Genomic DNA, 23,031 nt, shown 5'->3' with positions numbered 1-23,031 from the left:
CGACGATTATTCAAGAAAGGTTAGTTTTTCCTATCAAAAAAAAATCAGACTTATTTGAATGTTTCCGTCGTTTCCACAAAAGAGCGGAAAGATTTCTAAACTTAAAAATACAAAACACATAACCGACAACGGAATGGAATTTTGCAAGAAAGAATTTAACGAATTTCTTGAGAATCAAGGTATTAGAGCCGGACGTACAAACGATTATACGCCTCAACAGAAAGGGGTTGCTGAACGGTATAATCAAACTGCCATTGATGCAATCAATTCTCAATTGAAACAAAGTGGATTGAAAAATGAGTTTTGGGCAGAAGCGTTGTTTTATTTCATCTACGGGTAAAAAACAGGGTTTGTCTGAAAGGTCAAAATCAAACGCCATTTGAACTGTACTGCGGAAATAAACCTTCGGTCAAACATTTCAAAGTATTCGGATGTAAAGCCTTTGTAGATATCCCAAAACAAAAACGTAAGAAATTCGATCCAAAAGCAAAAATTGGTATTATGGAATTGGATATGACGAGCGAACTCGGGAGAGATAGGATTTGGATGCCTAAATCCAATCAATTGGTTGTAACATCAAATGTTCGTTTTGATGAAAATGTTACTGATGTGAAAGCGATACTGGATCGCGATCGTAAAAAACAAAGCTATTATCTGATAAAAATTGTTTTTTCCGGGTTCGAAGACCGTCGTCCGTTTGAGTTAGTTCTCAACGTTTCCCCAACGCAAGTGGTTGGCATCATCAGGAGAATAGATACTGGATCGAAGTTATTATCACTTCAAAATGAATACTTTTGATGATCAATATTATTCCAGTTCCGCGGACGAAAATTCCGAAGTTCAATCATCAACCAAAGAGATCCGAAAGTTCAAAACCGGCGAGAGGATCGCAAAATCGGATGACGAATCACAAATTTGAATTTCAAAACCGGCAGGTGGATCGCAAATTCAAGTTTCAGCCGCATCTTACATTATCCCTTGTAGTGATGTTAATTGGATACGTAAAGCTGTTCCTCGACCGGACGGATCACGTGTTGATATTTATTACGGAATATCCGGAACGAATATAAGATTACGTTCACATCAAGATATCAAAAAATATTGCGAAAAATAGATATAATATAGAATGCATTTTTGATTTCAGTGGTAAAAATGAATTTATGGGAAAGTGTAATTCACTAAACTCGAATCTAATCATGTTGATGTAAAAATTCCGCGAAACTTTAACGAAGCTATGAAATCTCCTGATTCATCTGAATGGCAGAAGGCTATTGATGCGGAAATGGATGTTATGAATGAACGTAAAGTGTGGACTTTGGTTCCTCAACTCGAGAATACGAAAACCTTGGAAAATAGTAGATGGGTTTACACAGAGGCGGATTTAACGGCGGGCGCCCCGACTTCTAAAGGGCCCCGAAAACCCCAAACTTTACACTTTTTTCTAATTTAAGGGGCCCAATATTTTCTTCTGCGCCCGCGGCCTCGACCGATTTTAATCCGCCACTGGGTTTACACAGTGAAAAGAAATGAAAAAGGGAACATTGAACGCTATAAAGCTAGACTTGTAGCTAAAGGCTACAATCAAATCAAAGGTGACTCTTATTAAGAAATATTTAGCCATGGTCAACTCTACACTTGCCAGATTATTTTTCACTTTGTCAGCAACTTGTATTGGATGGCTTCATTGTCAATTAGATGTCAAATGCGCATATCTTTATGCGAAATTGAATCATGAGGTGTAAATGAAACAACCATTTGGTTTCATTCACTCTATCAAACCTAATTATGTCTGTCGCTTGAACAAAGCAATTTATAGTCTATGTCAGAGTGGACGTGAATGGTTTTTGGAATTTGATTCTGTTCTTAAATCTTTACAATTTAAGAAGTTGAAATGGTGTAATTGTGTATATATATTTGGAACAAGTGTATTATTTTATGTCGATGATATTATTTTTGGAAAATCAGAAAATAATTTAAATCATGTTAAATCTCTTTTGAATAGTAAATTTGATTTAGGGCCAACTAAAAAATTGTTAAGTGTTGAATTCATTGAAGAGGATGGTAAGTTATTTATTCATCAACACCAATATATAAAATTTGTAATATGTATTCTAAATTCAAATATCCTCATTGTTCTTTACCTATCGCTAAAGGTTGTGTACTAACAAAACTTGACTGTCCAGCTACTGCTGATCAAGTAAATGAAATGAGCAATTTTCCTTACAGAAATGTATTATAGGTTGCTTGGCATTCATTGCAAATCGTACACGTCCAGATATTTGTTATGCTGTCAATATATTGTCACAATTTCAGGAAAATCCAGGTCTGAAACACTGGAATATTTTGTTAAATTATTGGGATATGTGAACGATTCTAAACATTTCATGTTGAATTTATCAAATGTCAAAAATTTGAAATTACATTGTTATTCTGATTCTGACAATAGGGATACAGCTTCTGTAATAGGGATGATAGGATTTCCGTGGGAGGAATGATTATGTTTTTGGATAATGCTCCCATATCACTATGGAGGCCGAATATATATCATTAACTGAATGTGTTAAAGAACTTATTTGGATGCAAAATATTTTATTTGAATGCAAACAACTAGAAATTGATTTTGATAATTTTATTGTATATTGTGACAAAAACCAGGGGGGTCTATTACGCTCACGTCGTTATACAACGAGGTTGTTGGTGACGTCACGCACTTAACGTAAATCTAAACGACCATCGTCAAAAACTTTATTTTTCTCAGCAACCCGCGGTATGTCGTTATCTATTTTACGAAAAACTCTCTGGGCCGAGAGTAGCGTTAAGTCTGAAAGGGATGGACCAATCAGATAATTTTCTCCGCTGCTGATAATCATAATCACTATCAACGAGTGCTGCAGCACGTGCATTATTACTATTGTATTTTCATTTATTTTGTGCGCGTTTGTGTGTGTTGATTGTCCTTAGTTTTCGTAAGCTACACACACACACAATTTTTTTTAATCCATCCGGATTCTCTTTATTTTCGTCAAATATTTGACAAAGAGGTAGGCTATGCACGCACATGAAACTGGCACGGGGAAATTTTCTAAATTATTACGTTTAAAAAATGATGTTCTATTGAAGTTCAATGATGTTATATGAATTTTCAAAACGACCAGCAAAAATATAATTCCCATGTTTTTACATATTTATCTACCGTCTTGATATTAAGAGAAAATCAAGAACAAGTAACCTTTTATTTACATCATTAATTAGACCAATTGGTTTGCTTGTTTCACACAACATAAAAATGAAGTGCCACCAAATTTACACTGTTGTTGACATCTCTTTTACTCATACTCTGATCAGAAAATGCACTCAGGGATTAGTGAAAATTTATTTGTTGATTAATAAAATTTACTTCGATTTTTTTATAGTGTACTTAGTGCGCAGATTATACCGTGTGGAAACTCCAAAATTAACTGGTTAAATTCCATTTTCAAAATTTTTGACAATACTGGCTTCAGCTACCTCAAAATGGTTGAAAATCCCATTGTTCTCAAACAACACCTCCCATTTATAATTCACACGCTGGTATCACAGAGTATTCAATTAGACATGCGATTCCTACAAACATGCTATGGTTCTGTTTTTTACCGCACTATTAAAAATGTTTTTGGAGCGGAGAATTACCTTTTGAGCACATCTGGGATTTTGTTCAAAAGAATATTAATTCAATTGCGTTTTGGTAGCAATTCTATTAGGATAAACGACAATTTTTTAATTATAAATTCCAATAGTAACTGTACATACTGCAATTTAAATCAGCTGGAAACGTGGAATCGTGTTTCTTTACTGCCCTACTTTTGAGAACTACAGAAGAAAATATTTTGTACATATGTTACGCCCTTCCCTCGAACAAATACTAACATTGAGAAATGTCAATATACGTGATGTATATAATTTTCTTATTAATGTAGCCAAACATCGATCACTGTACAGTGAATAAGCCTTTTTCCGGTTAATATAAAATTACAAGTCTAGTACTTGGATATAGACTTTGTGTTTCTTGTATAACTAATTATTTTGTTTTTATTTTATTTACTTTTTTTTCACCTTTTTTTAACGATACTAGTTGTTTCATGTTGAGATACTTGGTGATTGTTTCAGGTTTGCTTATGTTAATGTTGTTATTGTAATGTAAATTGTGCATGTAAATTTTGTGTTGCTACCCACTTTGAAATTGGCTTATTGCCAAATCAATAAAGTAAGTCAGATTATACCGTGTGTAAGGGTGTTTACTGCATTACACTTCTGTGTAATGCACGGAAAGTAGCAATACAATTATTTTCGATTTGACGTCGATTTTGAACGAGATAGAAAAAAATATTGTAGCGAATTTCAAAATGTCTTGAAAACATATCGCGATAGAGAGATTTACCAGTTAAATAATATTCTTATATTGAGATGAGTTTAACTTAAGAATAAAGGCATTTCCATGCAAGATTTGAAAAAACATCGCTGTAGAGAGATTTAACTTAGTACCGAGTATAATAATTTATAACGATTTATTACTATGAATAATTTTTCCAATCGGTATGTGTAATTAGATAACATTTTAAACGATAATGCTGTCTCTGAATCATGTTACTAAATTAAGTAACGTAATTCAGAAAGTTATTCATGATAATGAACTTCATAAATTAATAATGAATAATTTCCAGTTCTACTAATTTGTCTCCGTTGCTCTCGCCTTCATCGAAAAATGTACGCGCGAGCCATGTTTATTTCCGTAACGCGAGCTTAACGAGTGCTTTCCAGTTGCGTTATCTACCGCTTCGCATAGTGATGACGATAACGAGAATCGCTAGTAAAGCTGTGAGAAAAATCAACCTTTAGCGATGGTGACGTAAATTATCCCACAATGCACCGCAAACACGTTTGAAACGTGGGCTTAACGATATCAGCGTAATAGACCGCACCATTGATTTTTCATTCTCACCCGTTGAGAACAACCGCTCGAAACATATATTGATGTAAAGTATTTTCTAAGAAACTTTGTGGAAAAAAGGATCTTTTTAAATTGAAATATATCAATAGAAAAATGTAATCGTGCAGACTATTTTACGAAACCTATCGTTCTAAATAATATGAAATTATATGAACTTTTGTATGAAAAGCATCCGACATGAGGGGGCTGATTGTTGGGGGAAAAATTTCATGCCTTATGCAAATGACGGATTACGCTCGTCGGCAACCGGTCGACTTCCGTGAAGGGAAAGAATTTCCCTGTCTATAAAAGATGATGTTTGTTCTCGATCAGTGTTCATTTTCTGTTATAGTTGTTATGCAGTATAGTTCAATATATGTTCGTTATGTCTCGTCACTATGTTATCTTCCATGCTAAGCCTGATATGGAATAAAATGAAGTTTTCAATCAAATTGGGTTTTTATTGAGCGACACTGCACATATTGCGCTGACACACTCACTCTTTTATTTCTTTCAAACCAAGTACAACCTCAATCCTACTGCCATGGGCAATTTACTACCGAATGAAAGTTGTCCCAGATGGAGTGACACGACAAGTAATACTTGTTTAGTGTACTATTTATCATGGTCGCCTCAGGTTTAATAGGAAAAGAACTTTCCTTACAAATGGCTGGGATCAAACCTGTGGACCTGAAGGAACCCTCCACAACAGTAGATGGGAATCTTACCCATCCACTCGCTCACTTATTTCCACAATTGCTGACTGACTTGTTCATTCACTCACTGGGTAACTCACTTTGCTGGTTCATTTGCTCACTTGGCCATTGACTCTCTTCTCTCAATCGCTCGTGCCAAAAGGAAAATTGTTGCATGCTTGTAGTCACCTAGTCGCCTTTAAGAATTTTGAAGCTTGGTGCAAAACATAATTTGTGGTCCATCCAAAAGATTTCATATGTCCACTTTTCGACTTGGGAACAAAAATATTTTAGTAGTCGTGGCAAAATTTGACAAAAATTGAAGTATGGTGAAGCATAATGCTAGGCACAAATTGAACCTAGTACCATGTGTGTGAGAAATGGCTGAAAGAGGCCACACCCACTGCGCTACATGACACCACAGCATGAAAAAACTGATAGCGGCTCAAAACAGCAAAAGAGTGCAGGAACAACTTTGAACAGTGCAAGGTGTGAGTGGTCGAACAGTTTGTTCCATGTGAAGCTAGCGTTAGTACTGACCAAGCAGAAAGCAATGCTCAGCAGAATGGAGATGCACATGATATTGCGCTGTTCACCATCCACATTGGCAGCATCTCAAAAACTGGTTTTCCGCTGCGCAGCACTGCGGGTGTGAACCTGGCTTTATGTTGATATCAAACAAGGGAATGAAAACTCCTTATGGCTGTTCATTCTGGAAAATTGCCTAAAAACATCCGCCAAATACTAGGCAATCGCACATGTGGGACACGGAAAGCAGCGTTAAGCTTGGTCCACACTTGCTGCACAATGCGACACCGCACTGCGCAAAAACTGATAGCAGTTCAAAATAGAGCAGAAGACTACAGATGAACAACTTTTAAAGGAGTGAGATATGAGTGGTTGAGCAGCTTGTTCTCCATAGCAGACCTTCACCGGGGTATATTGTCTTGTGTCCATTCTGCGAACGTATGTGCATTAGCGGCACTTGAATGTTAAGAATTGAAATATCAAATTAGGACTTCACTCAGCATCTGCAGTTTGAGCAGTGGTTAGGATGCTGGGCTGACAAATCTTTTTTTTAATATTGACTCTTTCATTAGTGTTTTCTTTTTAATTTTTATAATATAATGTTCACCACCAATAGCAAGATGCACTGGGTTAAGGGGTTTGTTCCCAAACCGTGAATATGGTGAGAGGGGGAAGACTATGGGGACGTAGGGCATGGTCCCCACATCCTGAAGCAGGGCCCCTAGGCTGGGATCTTTTACGGGCCCCCCGACCAGACTTTCACGGGGCCCCTTTATGATGAATTTATAGCGTGAAAAAACAAAAAAATTATTAAAATCCTCCCGGGCCCCAGGGCTGGAGCCTTGTCAGCCCACCCCTTGTGGGGGCCATGACGTAGGGAGCAGTATTAATCGAAGGGAGCAGATCCATTTCTTGGTTAATGGTTCAATAGAAATGGAATATGGATTCGCTAGCAAACGAAATAAAATTTTTTCATAGCAGTAAGCCACTGCATTTATTACATGACAATATAATTATTTGTGCTGATGTGCATTAAAGTTTTAGCTTACCGCACATGTAACATAATAGATTTTTAGAATTGTGCCAACATCAAAATCCAGGTCTATATATAACAATATATTCAATAACTTAAAAAAATAGCAATGAGAGAGACAGTTGATCGCAATGCTGTCAATCAAAAATCATGTTAAACTGTCTTTAACTGTAGAATGTTGTCTTCGTACAAAGACAATTTAACATGATTTTTGATTTTTTACCAGGAGATGATCAGTACTAGTGTGCGCTCAACTAGACTTTAACCGTAGAATGTTGTCTTCGTACAAAGTCTAGTAGAGCGCACACTAGTACTGATCATCTCCGTTAAAAAGTCACAGAGCAACAGACATACAACGATAAATCTTTAATCATGACACTTCATTCATAGTTCGAAAAATAGGTAACAGATGGCAGAACTATAACAAGCATTACACAGAAACAAGCTTCACGTTAGGTTCACAAAATGGACACACATTCCAACATATACCAATTCGTTAGAAGTTCCACAGAGGAATATGGACGAGGTGCATGTGTGGTTTAGTAGTACTGCTCACCTTGACAGACAGAGATGCATGTAAAAAAAGCAGTACTATCCAGATAGAATTTGCACGAATGAGCCAATTTATTTCATGTACTGACTCCCAGTGGATCACACTCTGATGAGAGCGAGGATGCGCAATTCAGATTATATAGGGCCCTCAGCAGCCTGGTAATAATTGCATGGTTCACTATCGACATTGATTGCACTGTGAGCATTTCCACCTCAAAAACCGGTCTTCTGCTGCACAACCTGCTGATGTGAACCCGGCTTCACATGTCCACTTGCTCATACAATCAGTGAAGCATAGCACAGTGTCTCCAATTTGCCCAGTCCTTCTGATTTCCATTGGCTTCCTTTGTCATGTCGTGTGCTCGGTACATGTCAATATGGGCCTGGTGTTAGGGCAGTGATTAGTGGAGATTCAGTGTGATCTGGTGGTTCAGCTGCTGTACCAGGAATGGCGCCGAGTTTAATATTTTCCATTTAAAATAACAGGAAGGGGTGAGTGCAAAAATGGATACTGGTCCGGGTGAGAGTTAATTTTCGTTTCTGGTTGTGGCACTGGCCTTAGTTTGTAGTCTCTGCATGATCCATAGACTAATTACGATATTAATCAAGCAAAACGTCTGTGGCATCATCCTAATACACTTGAAAGTAGATAAAATTGCTGTTGAAGAATCCTTGAACGGTGTATCTTGGCACCCAAGGCCGCAACTAGAAAGAAAAATTTACTCTGTCACCACAGGCAAGTATTCACTTTGGCACCCCTTTCTGCAGGCCCTGGATCAAAGGCAGAGTTTATCAACCGCCGGGCCCTGACATCAGTGAAACCGGGTCGTTAGTGATTTGCTGTTTCGTTTTTTCCTATTAATTTCCCATTAATTGTGAGTAGGAACTGGCTTTCAACTCGCAAAACAAAATCAATTGGGCCACAGGCTTCCAAAGCTTAAGAACCACTGATCTAGGCAAGGCTGTCCTTAAGCCAGGGTCACACTCATGTCAATTCTTGCCCAAGACATTCCAAAGATGATGGGCAAGTAATGTGGTTGTCCGAATGCAATGATCGTCAAATGTTGAAGATTTTAGGAGTTAAGGGGCTTAACTAATTTTTTTTTTAAGTGAATTTCAAAATTAAATACACATATTTATGTAAGCATGAATTTTTATTATTTTTTTTGATCTTTCAGTGAAGTTACATAAATGTACTTTAACCCTTATAACGGCAATCCCGAGATATATCGGTTTCTTAACATGCTTTTATTTTCAATGTGGCAGTTATAATGCGGATTAGGAAAATTATAAAAACTGCTTAAAGGGTTAATTAATGCAGAACTGTAGAATTATTTGGATAATTGGAATTATGTTTGCTTGCCATTAGCTCTGATTATTATCATATACGGTAAAACCTCTCTTGATGATTACCCCTCTTTTATGGTCAAATAATTTTTCAGAAAAAACTCTATTCCAATAAAGCATTGGGAACCCCTGCTTAAGCTGTTCAATGTTTCTGACATAATATTATGACGGAAGTATGAGACAACCATAATTTTTTATGGGCAGTATATGTATATTTTATCATAATTATTGGGTTGCGGTATTTTTGATATAGTTTAGATATATATTCAACATCCATATATTTATGGGCATCTTTTTCAACCACCTCGTTGGGCATTTTGTTGTGGCCTTTGTATTTTGTAAGTTTTTTTTCTATGGAAGAAATACAAACAAAATTCTTTTGCTTGCCAAATACTGTATGTGCGCCAATTTGAGATAAGAATGTAACCTTGAGAATTTTTTGTGTACGTAGATAAAAACAAATTTTTCAATTGAAATCTTTTCCTTTTTTTTCTATGCTTATCTTTCCTTGAGGGGTCATACATTAGATTAATTTTGTGTAGAGAGTATTTAAAAACTGCCTAGTGTGTTATCAAATTCGAAATGATATTAGGTACAAATATGCAAAAGCGTGAAGTTATTGAAAATATTGGGAGAGCTAGAAAATATTGTGGGGTGGGGGAGAGGGAATAAACCCCCAGTATTTTTATAGGTCTTATCGAGATGGTTGGAAATATTGAGTGGGCTTGGCTCAGGGCCGTCTTAAGAGCATCATGGGAGCCTGCGCCAAGTTATTTTTCTGGGGCCCTACTTGGCAATCTCTCGAAAATTTCAACACATTCTCATTTTTGTGAGCCCCCCATTCTCTTGAGGTCCCTGGGCTGTGCTCCTTTAGGCCCATGACGGCACTGCTTGGGCTCATGGACTGGATACACATTTACGCCCTATGATAATTCAGCATAATATAGTTTGCTAGCAGTTTATTAGGCATTATATAAGTTATCTGCCGATTATATTATACCTAATAGTTCTTTATAGACACAATATTACACTTAAAGATCAATTTCTCATTTTGTATTTGTTATTTGATTGATTTGTAATATATGCTACATTTGGTGGTTGTTTTTGTATTTTTTTGATTTGTATATTTTTTACTTATTTTTTATGTTCCTACAAGATAAACCAGTTGCATATGGATCTGCTACCATTACAGCAGCTCAAACACACTATGGACAGATCAAGAAAGAACTGTTAGCTGTGATTTATGGACTTGAACATTTCAATTATTACACCTATGGAAGACCAGCAGTTGTTCAAACTGATCACAAATCCTAGCCCTTGCTAGGATTGAGTAAAAAGCAATATGATACAATCTCTCCCAGACTTCAGCGCATGCTGGTGAACAAATATGATATTGAACTTATGTTCATACCAGGTAAAAAGCTAAAGATTGTAGATGCCTTGTCAAGAGCTCAATCACCAAATGATAAATTTGAAGAGGATTACGAGCAAGAAGCAGCTGTCTCGGTTAATCTCCTTGCATGTGCTACACCCAATAAGTGACATGAATGTGCTTCAATGACAGCAAGTGATGCAGCACTGCAGGATGTGCTTTATCATATTCAGAAGGGATGGCCAGAAAAGAGTAGAACTAAAGCAGCAGCTCAGCCTTACTGGTACTGTCTAGATGAGCTGTATTGTTCTAAAGAAGGAATAATCTGCAGAGGCCATAGACTTGTTGTGACACAAGCTGCAAGACCAGAAGTTTTTGAAAAACTGCATATCTCTCATTGAGATATTGTTGCTTGCAAATTGAAAGCTAGAGAATATTTCTACTGGCCAAAAATAAATGAGAAAACCTTAATCAATAGGTGTAAAATCTGTCAGCAAAATCAGAGGGCAAATCCTAAAGAAGTCGTGTTCAAACAAAATCTGTCCAGAAGACCATGGGAAAAAGTGGCATGTGACTTTTTCTGCTAGAGACCAACAGTACCCTTTGATGATTGATTATTTCTAAAAATACATAGAAGTTAAAAACATGAAGAGCACTAATGCAAAGGCAGTGATAGAGGCGATGAAAAGCATTTTTCCAAGGCATGGAATACCAGAAGAATTGGTGAGTGATGGATGGCCAACATTTAATGCAGAAAGCCTTCAAAATTTTTCAAAGAGTGGAACGTGACACACAGTATTACTTCACCTCACTTTCCCAGAAGCAACGGCCAAGTTGAGGGAGCTATACAAACTTCTAAGAAGTCTCTCACAAAAGCTCTAGAAGAAGATAAAGATCTACATTTAGTGCTACTGGATTATAGGATACAACCTACACAGGATCTTCCTTCTCCAGCTGAACTGCTGATGGGCAGACGATTAAGATCCTTTTTGACAACTCGTCCTCATCAACTAAAGCCAAAGTTTTCTACAGCTGAAGCCAGTAAAATCTTGAAAAATAGACAAGTATATCAGAAGGAAAGATTTCACAAACATGCAATGCATGGGCGGAGATACGGGGGGCGGGGGGGGCAGAGTCAAACGTGGAGTCGACTGATCTAATGTATATATGTATAGATGAATTGACATCATCATCATCGTGCCCCCAACCAGCAATAATGACCTTGCCCCCTCAGACTTCCAAGTCAATCTCCGCCTATGATGCAATGCATCATTCTGAACTCAAACAAGGCTCAAGTTCAAGAAAAGACCTTGTGAACCGTGGCAACAAGGTGTCATAACCAAGACAGGACCGAAACCGCGTTCCTATATCATTGAGGGGAAAGATGGAGGTACATATCGAAAAAATAGACACCACACATAAGACAAGACAGAACATCTAATGAGAAGATCACTGGAACCAGAATAGTTAAAGATCTTTACCCTTTAACGGCTGTTAAAAAGATAACATCTACAACTCCAGATCCAATTCCAGAAGCTGATCAGATTCTGAGAAAGTCAGCTAGGACTATAGTTAAACCTATCCGCTACAGACAATCAAATTGACTATTCCTACATTATCATACAATAATTATAATAGAACTTTAATGTTTCTAAAAAAAAGGGGGCATGTAATATACACTCATGTCCATAAATTAAGGATAATGCCAGCTCCGGCAAATAAAGGTTCAGAAACAAAACAAACGTTACTTATTCATAAAGCCCATTTATTAAACAAAAGATAAAGAACAAAAACGATGGTGTACGTATGATGCCATTCATAAAAACTACGATTTTTGCTCCCTGGAGCAATTGTAAAAAATATCTCCTTTACAAAAACTTACTATTACATGGTTGGTATGATGGTTAATACATTGTATGTCTCCCATGCGATGAAATACAGTCCGTACAACGCCTAGCCATGCTGAATATCAAATTATCGATCTGATCTTGGGGAAGATCACTCCACTCAGCAAGCAATGCTCTCCGAAGTTCCGGTACACATGTAAGAGGTGGTTGACGGGCTGCAACTCGTCGGCCGAGCATGTCCCACACATGCTCTATCGGATTCAAGTCAGGTGAGAATGCTGGCTATTCCATACGGGTTATATCCTCAGATTCAAGGCATTCGTTTACGATGTTTGCTCGGTGAGGACGGGCGTTGTCATCCATAAACACACATTCTGCGCCCATGGCATCCCTAAACAAACGTGCATGTTGTTCCAGAATGATGTCCCGATAAATTTGGGCTTTCATGGTTCCGGTTTGAACATGCAGATCTGTTCTGGAACCCAGTATAATTCCACCCCAAACGAGCAATGCTGCACCCCCGTAACGGTGTCGTTCAATGATGTTGTCTTGGTGGTAACGGGAACCTGGCGTTCTCCATATGAAAGTTCGACGTGAATCAGACTGCAAGCTAAACCTGGACTCGTCGGAAAACATCAAACAAGCCCACTGTGACGATTTCCACATTGCATGTTCTCTACTCCAGGCTAATCGCTGCCGGCCTGCGAGCATATAGACCAATATCTCCCAAACGTCTGCACACGGTTTGCCTTGAAACTGTGGTACCCGTGGCTGCAGATAGCTGACGAGACAGGTCGGATGCTGTGCTCCGTCTGCTTCTTTTGGCAGTTACTGCCAAATACCGGTCTTCATGTTGTAACTCGGGGTCGACCTGTACTGTAACGTCTACTGACATTTCCGTTATCTTGGAATCGTTGCCAAAGCCTAGAGATGACACTTTGGGCAATTCCAAGTTCCTCGGATACTTCCATCTGAGTACGCCCACATTCCAGGCGGCCGATAATTCTACCACGTAAAAAATCATCCACATGCGTCCTCTGTGTCATAACTATTCGCTTATGGCACTGAGCGCCTTACAGAACTCTTGTGAACAATTTTACTTACTCCCCCCTCTTACACTCTTGTCATTGTGACGTACTATCGGCATCATCTGGTGGCTTCCTGAAATTTGCATATCATTCTTGCAGATGTGTGTGTGATAATTCTATAGGTGAAATTTTTACTTTAGATTTGGATTTCCGTGTGATTCTGAATTATCCTTAATTTATGGACATGAGTGCATTTAATACTTAGCACCATTAATAGATGGCAGCACCATCCTGCCTTGTGAGTTTGTAACAATGATAATAAACAGCAGTCATGCTCTGGACATCATGCTAACTGGCTGTAGCATGGCGTCATATTCTATGGCTCTGTAATCTATGTCCATCGAACCCGGTGTCCTTTCTGATCCAGTAGCAGAGCACCAGACTCCTTGCGCTACACTAGTTGCAACCCTGTTGAAGGTTTCGCGAGATACAGGGTGGTTATAAGTAAACTGACACTACGCAGAAGTATGTAGCGCCCATTCTGATGGAGCCATTTTGATGAAACTTGCTACATAGGAACATGGGGAAAAGAAAGATTCAATAAAATTTTTTTCAATTTTTGACCTCCAGGAGAAAAAGTGGCGCTTTTTTTTTATCGCAGTTATCTTTTTACCATGGTCCAAATAACGTATATACTAAGTTTCAATGAAATACACGTCCACCACAACGGGCGCTAGATAGGTCGGAATAGAGTCAGTATAATTAAACTGACACTACTCAACACACGACTTTCTCTTCCTAACCCCATAATGGTTTTCTGCCAGTACATTTTATCCTCCATCCACTTTACCAGTTGCCGTTTAATGATAATTTGTTGTACTGTATTTTCGAGAGGGAGTTTGCCAAACTCAGGTGGCGGTTTTACTCTGCTACACTTTTTAAAAATTTACGTTAGCAAGTTTCCAATCTTGTAGGACAATATCCTCAGGGCCACAACTAGATACTATGTCACCCGGGGCAAACCAGCATTTTGGCGCCTTTGCCATGTAGAAGAAGCAGTTAAAGGGTGAATTTGGCGACCCTTCTGGTCCACCAGACCCGCTGCTTCCCCCTAGTTGCGGTGAGTTTTTAATTTTTTTTGACATTTTTCATAATCCTTGTAAAATATTCACTGCAATTATTATATTCCTGTAACTTTGTATATATTTTTCTCATGCTCCTTTGAGCTTATAATCTGAAGCTCTGTATATACTTTTTTAATGCATTTTTTAACATTTTTTTCTTTTTTTCGTCTAACATGTTTTTGAGAAGACAGGCGTCGGGGAACAAGGGTTGGCATTTTGAATGCAATTAGGCATAGCCACCCTTCAGAAACACCTACAGTTTTCGAACCGTGCATGGGGTTCCCCCGATGACGACCCGTTGCATAGGTTCTATTTCACTCTCATAAAAAATTCAATTTTTTTTCCTTTTTCTTAAAATAATTCTTTTTTTGTATATCCGTATATAAAACAACAACAAAAATAGGGGAAATAATGTTTGGAGGGTTTTTATTAAAGCAGATACGTAGAAACGGTAAAAGCAGTGATATGAAAGTGTCAGATCAAGTTTATGATGCATTTTAAAGGCAGAAAAAAGGGTGGCCCAAAGTTGTAACCCACAGGGATACAAGATTGTGCCGCATGAAAAAAGTTCTCTCTTCCCCTCCTATCAAACATAGATAAATTTTTCCGACACATCATTCAATAGGTGAGATATGTAGGTATAATGAGTAAAACATTCAGACAAATAAGTGCATAATTGAAGGAGATACTCTTCAAAAACCCCAAAAAGCGGCACAAAGTTGTACCGTTTTACAGTAAATGCGGCACAGGTTTTTTTTTTTTGCATTTTACCCTAGATCCTTCAATGAACAGTGGACTAACAGTTACCTTACATCCAGGGCCACAAACAGATACTTTGACATCCGGGGCAAGCCGGAGTTTTGCCGCCCCTTGCATGTAGAAGAAGCAGTTAAAGGATGTATTTGGCTCGTATTTTAGTCTAGCGCTAGGAGCACCAGACTTGCTTGCTCCCCCCTAGTTGCGACTCTGCTTGCATGCATCGTTGAAATATTTAAAAAAAAGATTATTTTGGGTCAGCAACAATTATCTGCCACCCTAGATTCCACTTCTTTCTTGGTATGTCTGTCCACTGCTTTTTGCGAATGCTCCCCGTATTATCAGATGTGCCCGAGCGGAGTTGGTGTGTGGTAAAGTAGACCCACAACTCTACGCGATACCGTACCACGCAAAAAAACGAAACTGATAACGGGTCAAAACAGAACACAGAAGGGTACGGAACAAGGTTAGAGCGGTTGAGCAGTTTGTTTCATGTGAAAAGTGCGCGAGAACTGATCATTGCACCAGACAGTGATGCGCGTTGAAAGAAGAAAACGCCGTCCAAATACGCATGAATGAGTCAGTTTCTTTGATGTACCGACTTCTAGTGGATCGCGCTCCGACGAAAGCGTAGATACGCAATTTTTTGTGCTGTTTACCGTCCACATCAACCGCGCTGTGCTAAACTCTACGTCAAAAACCGGTTTTCAGCGCTGTGGGTGTGGAGCCGGCTGCTTATAAACAAGCCCTACATTTCTAGCTACATTATAGAAATTTAGCGCATCGTGATTGGCCGACATGAGTGGTGAACCATTACGTCACTCAGTGAAATCTTTGCTGGTGACGTTTAACAATAGATATACTTAATTGTGCTTGCTTCCGACATCAGCAGTTCGAGCGATGGTTAGAAAACGGGATAGAAATTGCGAAAGTTGTGTGTTCGATTCCCTTTCAAGGCCGTCTAAGATTTTTTTCTCATTCTTCCATATTTCTGTTGTCATTTATTCACTAAAAATTATTTCATTTTTTTCTGATTTAATCAAATGCGGTTCAGGTGCATCAAGATGACAATAATAATAGCTCGCGAAGCTGGGCCCTGCTATCATTTATTGATTCACTAAAAAAAAACGCTTTCATTTTTCGTTAATGAATTTCGAAATTCAGTTTCGCCAAAAACTCCGTCTCTTGTGACGTTTTGTTATCTTTCTTGCTTGTAGTAACCAATCACCGGCATGCTAATGCCTTTTGTGTTACTAATAATGTAGGGATTGTAATTACTCGACCCCGCTTAAGAATGAATTTTTGGTGTGATTTTCGATGATAGCAAATCGGTAAACACCATTGGATCAAGAAAATAAAATTTTGAAAGAAATATCACACACACAGGCATAACAGAATCCAATTTAAAATTATTTTTTCACGCAAGACAAAAAACGACTTCTTTTAGGACCAAAAATTCATAGTAGTTAGATTTATACATAAGAAATGAAAAATGGATAAGTAAATAAAAACCTAATGATTAAAATATTTGTTGAAAACACGATATAATATTAATATTAGGATATGAATCTTTTGGCTATGAACACATTGTTGGGCAGTGGCGGGGAAGGGCATTCCAGGGCCGTAGCGTGCACTCGCGGGGCACGTGGGGCAGACTTTTTCTTGAGCCTCTTGAAAAGGTTATAAAAATGCAAAATAAGTGTAAATTTTTTGTGAGGCACCCCCATTTGGCTCGGAGTCCCGGTTGCCCCAGCCTAGTTACTGGCCTGGGGTGGACCCTCAAATTGCACAGCGCTGCTTTCTGAGCCATCGCTAAACCTTGTTAAGGGCGTCACGTCAAGCCAAGGTTATTGATATGATGATTAGTAGGAAACAGACGTTAACCGTCCATTTGCATCACTGTCATCGAGTCTTGCCTTAAGAGTGACGCAGACGTTTACTTCAAAGTAGCTAATAACGAACAATTATACGGCCAGAGAGTCATTCACGAATAACTGCTAGGGGACAAGAATTGCGAGTAAACGATCACTAAGACAAGAGAGCTACGGGTAGATGATCGCTAGGTCATAGTAGCCGTGGGTTGAACATTAATTATAGAGAAAGGTAGCTTAGGTTGAATGATCACAAGAGCATATGGGCTATGGTTAAATGGTCAAAAAGGCAGAAAAACCAAACTGGTAAATGATGACTAGGGCAAGGAAGTAATCAAATGATCACTGTTCAAAAGAAATTTGCGGGTAGAAGATCTCTAGAGCAAAGAACCATAGTCAAATAGTCACTAGACCAACCAACCAACGACCGATCACAGTCCCGTCGGATCATCCAGCGTTGATTTAGAGCCAGCTAACTCTCAGAGAGGTGGACCATGACGGAAAATAGTTGCATTTACAAAATTGAAAGGACATAAATAGAGAATAGTGGAAATGAAGAAAAATTGCTTATGAGGGCAAGGGACCTGTGGGTAAATGATTCGTACCACTTCTATCCCGCGTGTATTCGTCAAGCAAATCTTTAGTGCTGTAGAATCTCCTTCCTTCGCGGACAGAAACCATAAATCAATCGGATAAGTCACTATCCCGGATGCAACTAGAGTCACCGATTTGGGAATTCTCATTGACGAGCGACTTAAGTTTTCTGAACATTGTTCAGCGGTTGTCAAAAAAGCGAATAGAATGCTTGGTCTCATTTTCAAAAAGGTCTCTTCGCGTTCTCCTAAAGTCATTCTTCCGCTTTTTCGAGGCTTAGTTCGTCCTGGACTGGAGTATGCTGTAAGGTTTTGGAGACCATACCTACAGAGGGACATAGACTTGGTTGAAGGGGTGCAGAGAAGAGCTACGCGTGTCCTTATTGGCACACAGGGCTTGAGTTATGAAGAAAGACTTCATTTTTTGAATATGTTTACATTGGATGAACGCAGGAGTCGAGGAGATATGATCGAAGTGTTCAAAATTTTCAATGGGATGGATAGGATGGACCATGAACTTTTAGTACACCGCCAATCAACTGCTTTTACAAGGGGACACCAGTATCGATTGGTGAGGGACAATGCAAGGTTATGGTGTCGCAGGGAATTTTTCTCCAATAGGGTTGTTAATAAATGGAATAGCTTACCCCCGGAGGTAGTAAATTGTAACACAATTGACACGTTTAAAAAGAAATACGATAAACATGTTGGGGTAAATCGAGAAGCTATCCATTCTTAGAATAAGACAACCATAAGTATTCTTTATGGGCATTGTATAATATTTTATCATGTGTATATATTGTTTGTAATTTGTGTTAATTGCATTTTTAATTGGGTTGCTGTATTTTTGAAACATATGACAACCATATTTTTATGGGCATCTTTTTATCAGCCACCTCGTTGGGCATTTTGCCTGTTGTGGCGTTGTATTTGTATTTGTATATTTGTAAATCATAGGCCCGTAAGCAGGCTGCCGGCTGCATACCAGACAACGCGCCGTGGGAACGCGGCCTTATGCGGATCAATAAACTGATTCAGTACTTCCAGTTTCACTTAAAAAATATGGTTCCATTCATTGGGTTACAAGGTATCATTATGCCACCTTTGAAAGATGAAAAATAATGTCTACGAAAATAGGATTTTCAGAAAAATGAACAAAACTTCACTGAGAATTTTTATCATTACCTAAAATATACAAGGTGCTTCAAAACTCCATGTGCAAAGAAGTTCAAAGCATGTTAGGAATATCGAAACAAACCATTAACGACATTAATGAAGCATATTCGTATAGCACAACATGGTAGGAAATGCCACATCTAATAATAGTTGGTGATATTTCCTAGAGCTCCGATGGGCTATAGGAGCCAAGGCCGGTCCTAGAAATTTCTCCACCCGAGGCGAATAATTTTTTGCTGCCCCCTTGAATACGACTATCTGAAAAGAGTTTTCTGTCTATTAGCCTAATATAGTGGTTCCCAAAGTGTGGGTCGCGACCCCCTGAGGAATGGGGGGGGGTCAAACTGATGATTTAGAGCAGTAGTTCCCCAACTTTTGCCATCCGTGGCTACCTCTCCGTGACAAGATAAAAAGACAACAAAAAATACCACTTCAGAACACTAAATAGGCAATCTACAGTGTCAACAGCCAACACCCCCTAAAGAACATAATATGTATAATGTCATCAAAACTATTGTTTTTTCCTCTACAAATATCCTGTTGAAAAATTATTATCGAAAAGTCAATGATGATTTCATTTAAAAAAAAAATTGCATCTAAGCAAAATAGGAAATTAGAAATATAAAAGGAATAATTTTGTGTATGTGTAGATATTTATCTGATTATGTATGTTGAATATTATGTAATAAACGTTTTTGATCAAAAATTTGTGATTTTATTTTATAACGAAGTGTTGTATTTTCATAGATTAGCAAAGGCGGTATTTTTTAAAAATATAAAAAAAAATGTATCGATTACTTTTAAGTGGAAATAGGCTGTTTTTAATCCTTTTTGCGATTATAGTTGCACTTTGAGAAAAAACAAAACGTGAGAGAAGAGAAAACAGCATATAGGGAAATTCCCCTTATCTTTGAAGGAAGAAACATAGGCCACCAGAGCATGACTCATTCTTTGTGTGTGAGGGCTTTGCAACAGCTCGCTGCGATGCCCTTGACAGAAGTTGAGGACGCCCTAGGAGCCACGGTGCACACTTTGAGAAACACTGGCAAATCCCATAGAAAAGGCACAGACAATAAATTACTCAAATTTCAAAGATGTTCTTCAGGGGTGGCTGGAGCTCACCTGTCGCTTCGTAAAAGACATGATCATGTCATGAGGTGGAGAGGCTTTTTCCTTGACTCCATGTGATAAAACTGATTTTTTTATTCTTCCAACCGTACAGAAATGTTTTCGATAAAATGTGCTTGACTATACGTCCCGCTTTAAAGTAATTTCTCGGGTTTTATGATTTATGTATATAGGGTTATTTCACTATTAATTATCGCACATAAATTTTTCCCCATTACAGCTCATATTGAGGAGCCAACATATTTTCATTTTTTTGGGGTTGTTTTTTATTAAACTTTTATGGGCAGAATTCAGATATGAATTGATTTTCATGATTTTTTTTCCCCTTTTATTCCCCCTTCTGAACTTTTAGTTTAGAGATACACCAAAACTTTCGTGCAAGAAAAAATATCCCTGCATGTTTCTGGACTTTCCTAGCTTCAACATAATTGTTCCTTTTTAACGCTAAAATTAGGGGAGTCGAGGGGGTTCTGGTGCTCCATGCACTGGACAAGTGAGAAGCTGAAATCTCTGAATTTATTTGGAAAATTTTTTCAAAATTGTCAAAATTTATGTATCTAAACAAAATCCTAGGCTGCCTGTCGGGTGCACAGCACCCCTCGCTTAAGCCGCCCCTGGTGTTCTTTGTCGGAAACAAACTTGGCACTAATACAATGTGAATACAACGGTGATGTTTCTGGCGACATTTCGGGCTGTCAAATTACAAGAGGGGAATAAGTCGGGTTAAAACAAGCAACATATAATATTTTTGTAGCATCGTGAAGAAAGGTGCAAAAAAAAAAAAGAAATAAAGCTAGCGGCTTTTTATGGCACCTTGTTTGCAAGACAGTGTCAGACGATTCCGATGACAGATTGAAGGACAACAGATATAGGTATACAGCAGTTGCTCTCAAATTTTCCTCATCCGTGGTTTCCTTGCCCTAACGTTTATCTACGGCTTCCCAGAACAGCCTAACAAAGACCCACTTCGAAACAACCAGTAGGCACATATGAATATCTCAAGCTCATCGCGACATCCCTGACAAAGGCAGCCGATGTCCCTAGAAGTCGTGATGAGCACTTTGGAATCACTGGTATATAAAAAGGAGCAGTCAAAACATTCCTGAGCCGAAACAACACCACGCAAGAGATAGGCCTATCTCTAGCGTGGTGGTAGGTAGCGAGTATAGTGTTGGCGGAAAGGGGTATTTGTCGGAAAATGAAGAAGGAATCCAAAACTTGCTAATTGATTCGGCCAACAGGAAAAATGCTGATAAAGAGAGAAAAGATCCTTTACAAAGAAGAGAAAAAGAACCTAATGTAAAAAAACAGCTTCTGTAGAGACCTGAACATGAAGTGACAGATGTGTGTGTGCGTGCATCCAGGTTCCACATCACTTATGTGATTTCGAAGGTTCCCGAAGGTTGGATGCAACTGGAAAAGATATATTCCAGCTACGTCAGGCCTATCTGTAGAGACCGGCGACACTGTTTGGAAGTTAAATAAAAGAGGTGTATTGAGATGAACTGAACATATTCAATAGCAGAGAGTTGAATAGCATTTCAAAAGTATTGTACTTACTTGCGCTTTTATTTACACACTCGTGCTTTCCCCTCAGAATGATTTCGATATGTAAAAATCTACGAGAGTAAAAACACTGTCATAACAAATCTGTTATAAAAAATGCCAACCATGCTGCCTCGTCACTTCATGCCTGGCGCCTGCCCTGATAAGAGCAGCGTTCTTCAGTCTATTCAGGTTTTTTGTGGTCATCACATATTCAGGAATTCTCACAAATTAGTATACAAATATCAATAATAAATCATAGTAATTTCACATCACATAGACTAAATAAAAATGTTTTTTTTAAACACTACAAAAGGAAGAAATATAATACTAACCAGTTTTTGTGCGAGCGGAGTTCTGTCTTGCCTGGGCAGGTGTTCCTCTAAGGCCAACACAACACAATTTGCTATGATGGTAAGCAACACAGCATACTCGAACGGAGTGGATAGAGTTAAGGTTATAAATATGCAAAAGAACATTGAAATATTTGAAAATTTTATGACATGAATTACAGAGTAGTGGCAAGAGAAAAATGTCTAAGAAATATTTATGCTTATTTGAATCTCGTAACCATCTAGGGTTCCGCGAGAATTGAAAAACTAGAACTATTTGGTATAGAAAGTGTTAAATAGATGGGATGAAACCACCCAAAAATAAACGAATCAATCAATATCTTTTGACGTAATGTTCAAAAAAAACCTTTATTTTTTTGACGTAATGTTCAAATACCACATACGTCACCATCTTGATAAGCATCAAGTTGAACAATGACTCATTAACTTTTTCTCTGATATAGACGAGATATCTCGTTCCAGTCCTGTCGGAAAAAAATTAACACACTATGTCCGTACTTTTGTTGTGATATTTTGAGTATCGTAACAAAAGTAATAACACTTTACATTAACACTTAAAATAACACTTTACTTCGCTTATTCTTGTTTCCCGTTGTAAAAATAATGAATTTCAGTGACTTTTTTGCTGGGATCTAAACGAACTTGTTGCCAATAAACTCATCAAGCAAGGTTAGAGAAAAATATATTACTTTATTAACAAGCGCAGTAATCTTTTTCTTAGGACCAATACTTGATTTAGTTTGATCATTTGATCATTCTTGTCACACCACGGTAATTTTCTGCACACGAGGGCTAATTAGACCGGGACCTACAATTTAATGCTGATTCCGAATGGCGGGCTTGTTTTTTATACTCATCTTTATTACTTTATTTTTTATAATTCTGACTTTACTTGCAGAAGCGTAACCAGTGATAGAAACATGCCCAAGGTTCAAGTCGATTATGGAGAACCAGGTAAACTTTGCCTAATAGTACTCAGAAAAATTACCAACGAAAAAGGCAAATACAAGGAAAATACGAAAACTCTTTACACATTTCGACATAGTATGGGTGCCGTCTTCAGAGGATAAACTATCATAATTAGTTGCGGGAATTTATTGATTTTGAAAAAATTGAT

At 38.1% G+C, this 23,031-nt stretch overlaps 1 protein-coding gene across 1 annotated transcript in view; it reads right to left on the bottom strand.

Moving 5' to 3' along the window:
• Positions 1 to 22,040, bottom strand: part of LOC149065463 (voltage-dependent calcium channel type A subunit alpha-1-like) — a 426,448-nt gene extending 404,408 nt beyond the window's left edge. The window contains exon 1 of the mRNA XM_089253992.1: positions 21,897 to 22,040. Coding sequence (XP_089110118.1) covers positions 21,897 to 22,040 — 144 coding nt within the window. The remainder of the gene's footprint in view (positions 1 to 21,896) is intronic.
• Positions 22,041 to 23,031: the final 991 nt, after the last annotated feature.

The sequence above is a fragment of the Pholcus phalangioides genome, unplaced genomic scaffold (assembly GCF_987345545.1).
Source record: "Pholcus phalangioides strain wild (caught in Gottingen) unplaced genomic scaffold, Ppha-v1.0 ptg000039l_1, whole genome shotgun sequence".
Classification (NCBI taxonomy): domain Eukaryota; kingdom Metazoa; phylum Arthropoda; class Arachnida; order Araneae; family Pholcidae; genus Pholcus; species Pholcus phalangioides.
Note: the sequence above shows the minus strand (reverse complement) of the source record. Positions and strands in the feature narration are given on the sequence as shown.